Raw genomic sequence first — 13,162 nt, forward strand, 5'->3', positions numbered from 1 at the left:
TAGAGGCCTACAGAGTGGCACAGTGTGTTTTAAGGTGATGCATCAATGTAAACATCATGACTGAGAAATGTGGCAGGGTACACCACAGGCATGTTCAAATTGTAATGTGGTGAAAGATGTTGCAAGAAAGCATACACGCTTTAAATAAAGGAAAATTTAATTTGTATTGTTTCGGAAAAAAAAACGAAACAATTTGACTATAAACTGAAAGCAAGAGGAATGTCCAGCTTCAACCACAATCACAATCACAGTAATTAAAACTGTGACCAAATCAGAGTTTTCCTCTTTGGCTCTTCATTAAGTGATGAAACGTGGATGTCAAAATGATGTAGACTGCTGCTGATGGATGGTGTTTATGTGAACACCTCTCTGTGCTTATTAACTATCCCCGTTGACCCAGATCCACTTGGAGAAAGAGTGCCAGAAAGAAAAACAGAGACAGAGCTAGAGAGGGAGCAGGTAAGGAAAGAGGTAAATTGCAACGAAAACGGGGAAGGAAAAAGCACGCAGAAAGGGATAGTCTTGGTCCTCAGTCCCATGGCTTGATGCAGAGGATTCAGTCAGGTGCCCTGCAGAGAGCAGGCTGTAACCACTGTGATCCCCACAGACCAAGAACCAGGGCCCCTTAATAAGACCAGCTGACCAGGAGGGGATTGAAACACAGCGCCAAAGACTCCCAGAGGACAACTTAAAATTACATTAGTGAAGTAATATTCTTCTACTCATCACAAATGAGACAAGTCTTGGTCATTAATTGAATAGAGAGATGTAATTTACAGTTGAATGAGTTGCGAATTAGAAAACAATGTTGATGCGCTGATAAGGTCACAAGGCAGAAACCAAAGACAATAGCTAGCGGGATGTTTGTGGATCCCCGCAATGATGCCGGGTGAAGGCACGTATAAACAATCCAAACATCTCCAAGCAGTACTGTGGTTTATGAAGTAAGGTGTAATATCCTTTAACATGCTACTTCTCCCACTGAGATGGGATTCAGGTTATGCCCCATGAGAAGGGCAGTGTATAACAAAATCCCAAATTGTGAAAGGAATAATAAGCAGAAGTATGTTATTATTTCAAAACATATATGGCCAAACTCCAGTCCACCACGTAGTTTCTGGTTTATTCCACATGTATCACTGGGTCAGAAGTAAAGCTGGCAGGCCTCATGTGAACCTCTGGCAGAGACTCTGCCTGTGGGTTATTGTGTGATGGTAGTGCCTAGCACACAAACCTTGATCCAATAACCACACCGTGCCAAGTCCCAGTCAACAGAACTTACAATGGCCAAACAGGATATCCAACTGGACACACACACACAAAGAGCTTGATTGATTAATTCTAGCAGTATTACTGCAGATGACAGGTTTATAATCTCTCAGAATAAACACTCCTGACTTTCCCATTATTCTAATATAAATGATACAGCATAAAGAATAATGCATCTGTGAAAGCCGCTATGCTTCAGTGACATTTTACCACAAAAAACTGGATCTTCAACATGACTAATCCAACCGCCTGCAGTAATCTTACCATAATACTGACAAACAGAAACTCTGTTGAGTAAAAGCTTCACCTTTCGCTCTGACACTTCAGCTCAGCCTGAAGCTGAATCTGCATTAATACCTTTGAATTCTGTTCTGTCATTAAATGCTCAAGTTTTTCTTTAGTTCCATATTTTGTTTGTTTAACATTTTAAAAAGTTTAATTGCATTAATAGATGAGACTACCAATCAAGTAAACTTGAAGGGCTCCAGTGACTCCACAGCAAACAAAGTAATGCAAGAACTACTGTTTGCTTCGCATGCTTTGAAAACTCTGACAGTCTGACTACAGGATGTTGAGACATGCTGGGGTGGAAATGTGATCTCATGTTAGTCTAAAGACACATCCTTTTTTAAAATTTTTTTTCTTAGGTGTCCTTTCTCATCTTGTTTTGACTATTCATGAACTGAAAGCCAGTTCTAAAATAATCATCATGCACTGAACAGGACAACTTCAAGTAACCTGTACTGCATCATCATGAAAATATTTCTTTGCTTTTTTGGTGGAATAGTGGTCACACTAATGATAAGTCATGTTTAACTCCCCTTTCAACAAAATTGGTGCAAGTGAGTTTGAAGTTTAATTGGACTGTCTGATTGACCCACAAGAGTACTTGCTCAGATCCACCCTCTGAGTAACACTGACTGATCTGTATAATATTTGACTGGGTGGAGGACACATCGGACTCCCCTGGAGACTATTACAGACCGCTGAAGTTATTTGGCCTGGAGAGAATGGTAAATAGTGGGAGAAATGACAGAGGCGATGAAGAACAAAATTATAAGAAAGAACAGAAAGTGTAGCTAAAAAAATGTAGGATAGCTTGGGTTAAAAAAAAAAATTAAAACAAAAGAGTGCCTACAGTATCAGTCAGTGGGGGGTGAGGTAGAGAAGGGCAGAGGGAGAGACTGGATGGAATGCTGAAAGGAGGAGGGGAGGGAGGAAAATGTCTTTTCTCAGCAAAACACGGAGCCAGAGAAGTTTAGAATATGACAAACTAAACAAATAAGTAATTAAATCGCTGCCAAGGACCAGTGACAGAAAACAGCCCTTTCTGTCCTGAGGCAGATGGAAAAGAGCGGGGGATGGACAAAGAGAGAGAGAAAGACAAAAAAAACTATGCTGCTGTATAGCTGTCAACTCAAAAACGTCTTGAAACAACAAACAGATAAAACATATCATTAAGACTTGGACTGGGGGCTGACACAGCTGAACAGCACTGAACACTGTGCTGTCAGGTGATGACCTGTGAGGCAGTGCATGTAGTGGTGGACTGCATGGACAGCAGCTGGTCTCGTGTTACAGCCACGAGTTAATCCACAGATAACATTAGCCAGTAACTGTGTAAGTAGATCTGCACATGTACTAATTACTTAGCTACCACACTCCTGTCTGTGTAATATAATCCCAACCTTCAAGAAAGGCAAGTGGGTGTCATTGTAGGTGTGTGAGAACAATATTTATTACCGTACCATGTCATGTCACTATTTTTTAAACCTTGGACAGTCTGAAACTTGGAACAGTTCAGTCCAACTAGTATTAAAGAGATACACAGAAACAGCATCCTTCCTTTCAAAGCTTTGTGACATATTAATTCAAGCAGGAGGAAGCAGTCTAGACTTCCCCAGTTGCATCTAACGTACTCTATGTATAAGCTGATAACAGAGGACATAGGTATATTTACACTTCAGGGTACAACTCGGTTCACTTTCTTTTCCCCCATAGGGCTAAACCCTTATTAGTCTGGTCCAGTTCTCGGACTGGTAAAGAAAAGACTTAAGGGCTTGGGGCCAAAACAGTGCTGAGAGAAGCAGAGTAGAAGTTGAGATTCATAGAAGATGGGTACACGAAGTTCAGTGTCGTGAGGGTGTGTGGTTAAACAATGACTGGGGGGACATGGAGAGGGTGTGGGATATATTCAGGTTGGAGAAAAGCCACTCAAAGATAGGGTTCACACTGGGAAAAACGATGAAAAGCACCAGGGGATGTAGATAGGTATAAATGGGTAGGCTAAGAGGGGCACATTTAACAATGGCACACAATGGGAAACAGCCAGAGTGTATAGGAGGTTTCCAAGGGGGCAGAAGAGTATGTGGTTATTGGGGGCAAGTGTCTTGATGGAAGTATTAGAGGGGGAATTGTCGTGAGTCTCTATGGGGTAAATTGTTATGACTCTTAACAGGGAGGTATATGGTTTGCTCAGAGAGCTATAGGGGAGTGGATGGGAACAAAATTTATTTCCCTGCACCTGACATGTGGAGGGATGAATGGAAAGGAGAGGAGAGGAGAGGAGAGGAGGGGAGAGGAGAGGAGAGGAGAGGAGAGGAGAGGAGAGGAGGGGAGAGGAGAGGAGAGGAGGGGAGAGGAGAGGAATGAGTGATGATAAACCGTCTAAAATCGTTGTCCAGTGGGATCACTCTGGCATTTCCTGTTCAAGCCGTCCCACACTGCTACACATACATACATGTACACACACAGGAACAGCTTTCCTTATTATGGGACCATTAAAAATGTGATGGCATCTTATCTTCAATCATTTCCTTCAGTTAAACAAAGCGAACTCTCTAAAGTATCACATACCTACTTAGACCTCATTTGGCCCATCTTCTCTGCAGCCTCCTTGATTCTCTTTACCCCTTCACCTGTCCTCTAATCTTTCCCTTTTCTCCACCCATCACTCCCCCAACTTCAGTCCTTTGATGATTTTACTTTTCAACAACCTCAAGCAAAGACCACCCCGCTCAACTTGTCTTCACTCACTGCGATTCTTTCTCCTTCCTCTCACTGTTGTCCTTTCTCATCTCATTATTCCTCTATATTTCTTACCAAGTCTCTGAGCCCATTCATTTGCAACCCCTTCCCAGCCTCATCAGTCCTACTCCACTCATCTCCTCAGTTCCATTCAGCCTCTCTTAACAAACAACCTAGCTTTCCCACCAGGGTCGTCAGGACAACGGAGCACCCCAGAATCTCCTCTCCCACCCACAACCCAATCCCACCACCTGCGAGTGAACAAACAAGACAGGAGAAAGGAAAGTGGAGGTCTCAGTCAAGACCCTGCATCCAGTGTGACTTTGCTGCAAGATGGTAACAGTTAACCCTCTGAGTGTCGTGGTTATAGCTGTGTTGATCCTTCGTAGCCATGGTGAAATGGAAGCAATTGCTTAAGCAACTTGGCAAACACAGCTGATCACACCTCGCAGTGTCAGGACAGCCATGGAAATGGGAAAGGGGTGTGTCCTTATTGAATTGTGCCTGCCTGTGTGTAAGCGTGTATATGTATTTGAATGAGTCAATGCACACGTGTGCACGAAGGTGACATATATCTGATGATCTTGTAACTGTGTAATTAAGAGCATAATAACAACAAATATGCTGTCGGCTGTCAAAAGCTCTATGGCTGTCAGACCAGTGGTGTCTGATTGCTGGTGTTTTGCTTGGCATGCTCACGAGCCACAATCACTGAGAACATGATGAGATGTTCCAGCATGCACTTGGTGACTTTCACAACATTCATTCAGGCTCTTTATTGTCGTGTTCAGCAGCCTTCAAATCAAGATGCAAGACAGAAGTAGACTTTAAAACACGTCCTAACTTTATTCAGAAGCAGAGGGATTTCCAGATATCACATGTCTGGTTTATTTCTGGAAATGTAGCAAAGCAACACAACTGTTATCTCTCCAACAAGAATCTTTAAAAATGTAATTTAATTTGACCTCATCTTAAGACCATCATGCATATGAGTTAATTCTTTATCAATGAGCCTGCTGCACAGGAGCTGCTCTGGAAGTTACAGCTCAAGTGAAACACTCAGTCTCACTTTCTGCTGCCTCAGAACTTTGAAATCCAATCATGGCAACAACATTAAGATAGGTAGCCCACTCTCACATCTGCAATGTGATTTTCAGTGTACTTGAGAAACCAAGGTTTGGTTTCACAGATTATGTCTTTGGAAAACTCTGCAGCTCAGACACACATAAACATCAGCAGAAGAATCTATTTCTGTGATATCATAGTGTTGTTCAGACGTCCCTTAAAAGCGCCTCAGCTGGACACACACAACACACACACACACACACACACACACCATGCACCATATTCATCCTCTTGCCAATGTTTAAAGAAACACTAAAATACAGATGTTTTTAGACAGCTATCTGACACACCCTTGGAAATACTGCCCTCTCAGCTACACTCAAGGCCCATTAGTTAGATTAAACAAGCAATTCAGCTCAATTCAGCTTCCATTTTTCATAGTATTAGCATGAAGCATCCATCTGGTTTCATAAAGATAGAGCCAAAGTTTTCCAGCAGAGTGTCTTGGCCTTTGTCTTGAGCTGAAAAGGGAAACAATAAAGTATTTGTTGTGTCCACTGCTCTAGGCATAAAAAGGACAGATTTCCAGTGGAAACAATGTGCGAAGGGCATCTGGATTAAGGTCAACTGCTCTGAGGCACTTGAATGAACAAAAGGAGGATTTGATAGAAAGGTTTTGCATGAGGCCGACTGACAAAATACTTTGAGGGTTATTGTTCACAACAACCTTTTCATAAACATTTTACTACATCAAAAACAGAGATGCCTGCGGGATATAATCTTATAGTCTTTTTTTTTTTTTTTTTAAGATAGCAGCTCTTTTTGGTTTATAATGTTTAAGTTATTTAGTTTCCCAATAGAAAACTGACACTGAGAAGAATAACAGCACTGCTGTGCCACCAACTCATGAAACATTAATTATCAACCTTTTGTGTCTTCAATGGGCCGATTACAAGTCACATTTCAAGACGGTGTCAATTTGTGGTCTTGCACCCAACAGTTTGCACGCTAAGAAACCTAAACATACAGAGGCACACACACACACACAAAATAAACACAAATAGTGTTGCCCTCTGCAGTCATCTCTCATCATGCCTGAGACCCACTATTACCTTGCAGGGTTGTCTTAGGCCCCAGATGAATCTAAACAATGTTTAAGGCAGTAGTAAGCAGTTGTTTAGTGATTACTGCTCGAATCATTCTCTAAATTCACCAAACAGAGATACTTATAACAGCCATTATGGTCATCATTGTCATCATCTTCCAACATGCCACCTACAAACTTGCTCACACAAGCAGGCTAGGCAAGCTGAGGGTACTGTTTTACAGAAAGCGCAACCTACACAGTGCTGTGGTCAGGTGCAAAATTTGTGTATTTAAGATAGGAACTATGTTGGTGGTATGCAATGGCTTTTTTAAAAAAAACTTTATTCAAACAGGATATGTCTGGGCCCTAATGTGACACTCGCATGCTTAATCTTCGCTCTAATGTCACACTGGAATGGCCCAAGTACTCCTCCGGTCAGCCCAAGACAGTGTACACCAAAAGTGTCACTGCAAAGTTTTTATAGGTAAAGAAAAATATTGTACAGGGAGGAGAGAGTGGGAGAGAGAAAGAGACAGAGAGACTGGACTGGGCATTGGTCCAGTTCCACTGCCCTCTAACTTCGCATTAACAGTATACCTCTATTTATATCAAGAGTCGATCGAACGTACTATTATCATTCAGCCTGATAACAACACTGCGTGTGGCCTTTGAAGCTTTATCCTGAACAGCCAGAGGAAACCAACCAGACTGCTTGTTTTCCTTCTGTGGGATTCCAGAGTCAGGTGATCAGCAGGTTTTGTTTCGAAGTAGAAAGCTACGACAAGCTTCACCGAGTTCGATGAGGATTACAAAACTGCTCGTGTGTCGACATCCAGCATTAATATTGCTGTAGGGTCTCTTTTTGACAGGTGGGTCTTTGTGGAAAATTAAGGAACTTAACGAAAAGCAGAACCTGCGCAAGGAAGTTCAGGCAGTGGGTGACTTCTTGATGACAGCATGATGATAATGGTTGTTTATCTTTACAAACAAGATAACTGACTTGCTGCACTTGCACATATAATCTCCCTCTGGGGTAAAGAAATACTTTCCACCTGCAGCATACACAAGCAGTAGTATACGTGGAAGTGAATCCACACACCTTGCAGCCCTGCGTTTTGCCCTTCCTCCCTCCTATCCTCTCCCCACACTCACAAGTGTATTCCATCTAGTGCGTAACTTTAGACCCAGGAACTCTTTAGGTCTTGGTTAATCATGCATGAGCCTGTGGAAATTTTGGCAAGTAGCAGCAACACAAACACCCCGGGCAGATGCTGAAATAAAGGCTCCTCCATTTATCATCAACAGGAGAGTCCCTTCACAAGAGATCAGAGGCCTGGAGTGGAGAGGATGGTGTGTTGTTTCTTAAATAAAAAGCAGTCAGACTGATTTCTTAAGTTTCCAACAGACTGTCAAAATCAAAGAAAAGATAAATGGAGGTAAAAGTAAAAAGAAATGACCCTTATCTGGATAATTAATGAATTCAGTAGGTTAAATGGCATGTTGTATTACAATACTGGGGGAATATTTTCTAACAGCAGCAAAGTAACAACATCTTGAGCACCATTTCAAAAGCATTACTGAAATAAAGTAGAGGGCTTAACGATATGTTCGTAGAGGTTTCAAAACAACACTAAAACTGAAACTTAATATTAGTCATTCCAAATACCATTACCGTTTGGTGACAGATCGCTTTGCAGCTGCCCCTCTGCCTAAAAAACGGTCATGAGCAAAGGCTTTACATCATGCAACACTAAGTTCTTCTTAACTTCTCGGGAAATTCTTTCTAATCAATGAGGAAATGTCTGCACCTGATAAAGTAACACCTGGGCCAGTAAAAACAACACTCAAACAGGTTTTATGAATTTTGCATGTCTCTGTCAGAGGTTCATTTTTTTTACAGTATATAGCATCTTTTTAATATAATCTGCAAAGTCACTTTGTAAGTAGGATTCTTGAATGTTAGAAAAAAAGAAATAAGCCTAGAGCTAGACTTTCAAAGTACAATAAATGAACTGATTGATCTTTGAATACTTCTATCTATCTAAACTGAATCCTACAGTTACTACAAGAAAATCAGATATTTATGAGTCACTGCCTGACCGTAATGATCCCTACAGGAGAGCATAGTGAAAAGCTTAACACAAGCACAGTACCCAGTATCAAAGTGTGGACTTCAAGAAAGAAGCCTATGAAGAAGGTGTGTTCAAAGTCACCAGGGCCCACAGATGTCTGGATGCAGCCCACACCCAATTCTGATGAATAGAGGTCAAACTGCCTCACAGCTCAGTAGGAGTTCCCATCTGATATGCTTTGCATGCTGAAACAATGCTGTAAACATTTTTTCTAAACTGATTTCTCCCCTTCTCTTTCCATGCTTGACTAGGCTGGTGCTGTAGTTTATTCAGTATTTGACAGGGAGACACCTCTGGTAATACTGCAATAATACTGGTTTGGAAAATTGCTTTTATTTACATTGTCTCACTGGCTGTGGCGCAAATGTGTAAAATATGCTGAACAAACTACCGACAGAGGAAGTTTACTGAACTGTTAAAGACGAGGTGTTTTTTAAGTTTGAGCTAGATTTGCAACACATGCTCTTTCTTTCATACGAAACGAACAGCAAACACTTAAAAGTAAGATGTCAGCATAGTTGCATGCAAACATCTCAGTTTGTGCATGGCCAACATAGCAACATAGCAACAGCGACCTTACCTAAAGTATCTGAGTCATTTATTTTGATGTTAACTGGACTTAAATTATGATTTCTGCTGCTAAGGATTAGAAGTATTTCCTGCTCAGAGGATTGGATGGTGTCCTTGGGAACATGCATTTTCACTGTTTCTCTCTCATTCTGTCTCTCAAAGCGCACACAAACACAAAACACATGCAGACAGTGCAGGTTTCCAGCTTTCAAGTGAGACACTTTGTAGTCCTCAGCGGTCTGGGAGACTGAGGACAGACCTCCAAGGCTGTATGTTGAGCAGAGAGGTCTGAATGAAGGATGCATTGAAATTGCTCCTCTTTTCTTCAGAGTCTCACCCACAAAGGGTCTGTTTCCCATTCAGGACACAAGGTCATTAGATAATACACACAGGGACCTCAAGGCCACACAGTGGGGGCGGGATCGTTCAACAAAACAAGCCTCCTACCCCTCTCCGCGCAAACTTCTCAACGCCCCCGACTCAGTTTAGTGTGCTCTGCGAGATGCATGTACACATCCAGAAACAGCTATATTCACATGCAAACTCAAATGCACGCATATAAAATCCCTTCAACGCACAACCAGACACACACGGTGGGTGTCTGTCTCACTGGTTTGACAGTGGGAATCATGACATCATTGCGTCCCCCTCCTACCCCTCTATTCAGTCCCAGCAGAGTTATTTAGCCCTCTAAAGTAGACTCAGTGAATGCGAGGGGATTTCGCTTTCTCTCTCCTTTCTTTTACTCTTTTTATTTATTTGTGAGCCAAATAAAACACGCACATGCTGTGGATAGATGCATCTGTAAGTGTGTATTTGAGAGAGTTTGTGTGATTGTTTGACAGGCAGTAGGTTTGGCAGAGGCACAATCCAGATCTGTTGTTCACTGAAAGTGAGGGAAATGCCTTCAAACGAGAAACTACTGGATCAGTGAAGTGTCAATACGGAGGTGTTGCCAAGAGACAAAACTTCCATAGTGATACAGAACATGGAAACTTTTAGAGGTTTTTTCAAATGCAAGAAAGAATGGAAAGTGAGCATGTTCTGCCTGGATGGGAAACTTCTTTCCACCCCATTCATGAAGATGTCAGATTTCAACTTGTCACGGTTAACGCACCGTGTTCTGAATCTCATTTCCTCAAGGCTGCATGGCGTCATGAAAAGCCAGGAAGAAAGTGGGAAGAAAGTGGGCAAGGAAACCATGTGGTGAGTGTGAGAGATGTGGGACAGGGGAGGATGAAACAGAGACGGGCAGCATCAGTCCCTCACTTCTGCATGACCACACACATACACACACAGGCTTGGGCCTTGGCCTACTTCTCTAAACTAAGTGAGTGGATACGTGGAAAGAGTGGGATCGTATCTCTGATTCTCCCTACAGTATAACCAGTGACAACATGTCTGTAGCTGAAGATGACAATATCAAACACACAAACACACAGTGTAAGAGAAGGTGAAAAGAGGATGAGACAGATGGACAGAGCAGGAGACTGGTATTGTTTGGAAAAGAAGGATCAGGCACCATAGTGATAGACCAGTCAAAACCTGTGACAAAAGGACAGAATGAGACAAGTGTCAGGTGCTCAGGAATAAATTAATCAAATCAGTTTAACGTTCCATGTGTTAAAATCAAAATTTAAAACAGTGAGCTAGTTCAAGAATAAAACACTTTCTTCACTGGACAGATCTTAGTTATGGCTCAACATTAGCTGATTGGTATCATTGGTTAGTGGATCCTACTCATGCATGCGTACTATGCTTGTCTGTCAAAGTCTCTTCCTGAAAGACAAGCCCTGTCAGAGATCAGCACATCAGGAGACACACGATCCCCATCACAAAGAATGAGGCCTCATGGCTCCTGGGGGAGAAAAGCAAAGTCACGGAGCTCAAGGCCCGGGTGATACAAGAGGACCGCCGGCCAGGTGCTGCGCTCTGAGCCACACCACCCGTCTGGCGTGCTTAGTGACCCATTACCCATACACATCAGCTCTGAGGAGAGGAGAGGAGAGTCAATACAGCCTTGTGCCTCTAAACCAGTCTGCATTCATTTGTCATTGCTGAACTTCAGGCTGTGGTGCTGGCCACCTCCGTATCTATCACTGGATTGATTCAAATCACCCTCTCTCTTACGCAACAGTCACTCTGGTTACGCTCATGCAGTGAAACAGGATCAACTTTGCATTGAAGTTACTGATTCTCATGATAATGTCGCAGAATTATGAAGCTGACAATTGTGATCCAGAACGAATCAGGTTCTGAAATGGGAGAAATGGCAATATTGTACAAGAGCACAGTGTGTTACCAGTTTGTGGAGGAACGGGGGTTGAGGATGTCCTCTTTGGCCGTGAGCAGCGACAGGCTGTAGGTATCAAGGTTGACCGTTCGTGTGCTCATGATGGCAAAAGTTTCCAGACCACTCCCGCAGCTTCTCTCTTCACAGGTCCCGACGGTTTTCGGGGTCGGAGTATCTTGTGGAAAACAGCCACAGCGGAAAAGTGAGCGTCTTTCGCGGCCGAGAAAACTGCAGTAAAACTATGCAGGTTCATGCAGCGTGAGCTTTAGTTCCCGATTGGAGCGATCGGTGCAGGCGCTGCGTACTCACAGCGTGGAGGAGACAGCGACTGCACACTGGTCTTTGTGCAGCGGGGTAGGAGAAGTTTTCACTAGAAAGCCCCACCTCCTGTTGAGAGAGTGGAAAAGCATAATGACTTCACTAGCTGGGTCACTTGGAAGAAAAAGTGCAATGCAACCTTCAAGCTACACGTACAGATCCTAAAAATCAGTCTCATGCATCCTCATTATTCTGTTATTCACTTGGTGACCCTTGTCCATCAATTGCCTTTGACCGACAACGACTGCTCTAATACTGCTGTGCTGGAGCAAAGCAGAGCACTGGAGATTTTTCACCTCAGTTATACTAATTATGTAACACTGTTAGCAAATGAATGATAGCTGAGGGTCACTGGCCTGGATCAATCCAATAAAATTATTTATTTTGAATGTTATTGTTGCTATTCCCCCCCCCCCAAATAATTGTGATGGCTAAGCTTTCTTTTGAGCAAAAATGCAGAATAGGGATTGTTGATGTGGTTTAGAGGGGGTACAGGGGGCACTGAGGCAGCTTTGGATCTGTCAGTCTCTCTTTGTCCGTTTTTTTGTCTTTGAATTGGCCCCCACTGGCCCTTGGCAGACTCCAGAGAAGCCATTTACAGTGCAGGCAATCTCTCTCCGAGCGAGCCAAAGAAGAGCCAATTTCATGGGAACTGAGTCTGAAGCAGGCAGCACATTAAAAAAAAAAAGGAGCAGGGGAGGCTGTTTCAGTGTTTAAGAGCAGCTGGGGGTCTGTTCAGTGGCTGCCCCACAGTGGAACTCACACACACTCAAACTGACCAAACGATTGCGCTCACACACGAAACACTTCCATGCACTGATGCACAGGCTCACACATGCACAGACGGTGAACTATGAACAAACTCCCTCCAGACATGCAAACACACATACACACTCATGCCCTGGTATTTGACTGTGGGTCAGTGGCATGGGGATTTAAGATCTTGGATTATGGGAATGTTCTTGAGCTCTGTAATTTACTTAGCAGCCATTCTTAGATAATCCAGGACAGATGTAGAGGATAAAAGTCACAGGTTTTCATGTTTTTTTTTTCTTTTCAAATGTGTCAAACCCATTCTGGATTTGACCTCATAAAATCTGATTTCAGAGCATTTTTCCCAACGTTGAATACTCCTTGCCATGTTTTCACCACTAAGATTTGATCTAGAATAAGTTCAGCGTGGCTGAGTAATCCTGTGGTAAATATTGGATTGACACAGTCACCTGAGACAATCACCTTTGAAAATAACCCCTCACATAGGAGGCAAAAGAGTTTAAACGTTCATCTTTGTATTCCTCTTCTTTGGGCACATTTTTCACCTTCAGCTGTTTTTCAATTATGCTGTAGTCAGGGAAATAATTAGTGAGTTCATGTGCCAAACACAAAGCAGTTTTTAACAAT

General features: G+C 42.7%; 1 protein-coding gene across 1 annotated transcript in view; it reads right to left on the reverse strand.

Moving 5' to 3' along the window:
• The window catches only part of si:dkey-40c11.2 (drebrin-like protein A), a 30,296-nt gene extending 18,529 nt beyond the window's left edge, over positions 1-11,767 (reverse strand). Inside the window, exon 1 of the mRNA XM_041042310.1 lies at positions 11,453-11,767. Coding sequence (XP_040898244.1) covers positions 11,453-11,544 — 92 coding nt within the window. The 5' untranslated portion in view covers positions 11,545-11,767. The remainder of the gene's footprint in view (positions 1-11,452) is intronic.
• Positions 11,768-13,162: the final 1,395 nt, after the last annotated feature.

This window comes from Toxotes jaculatrix, chromosome 7 (genome assembly GCF_017976425.1).
Source record: "Toxotes jaculatrix isolate fToxJac2 chromosome 7, fToxJac2.pri, whole genome shotgun sequence".
NCBI classification, from domain to species: Eukaryota; Metazoa; Chordata; class Actinopteri; family Toxotidae; genus Toxotes; species Toxotes jaculatrix.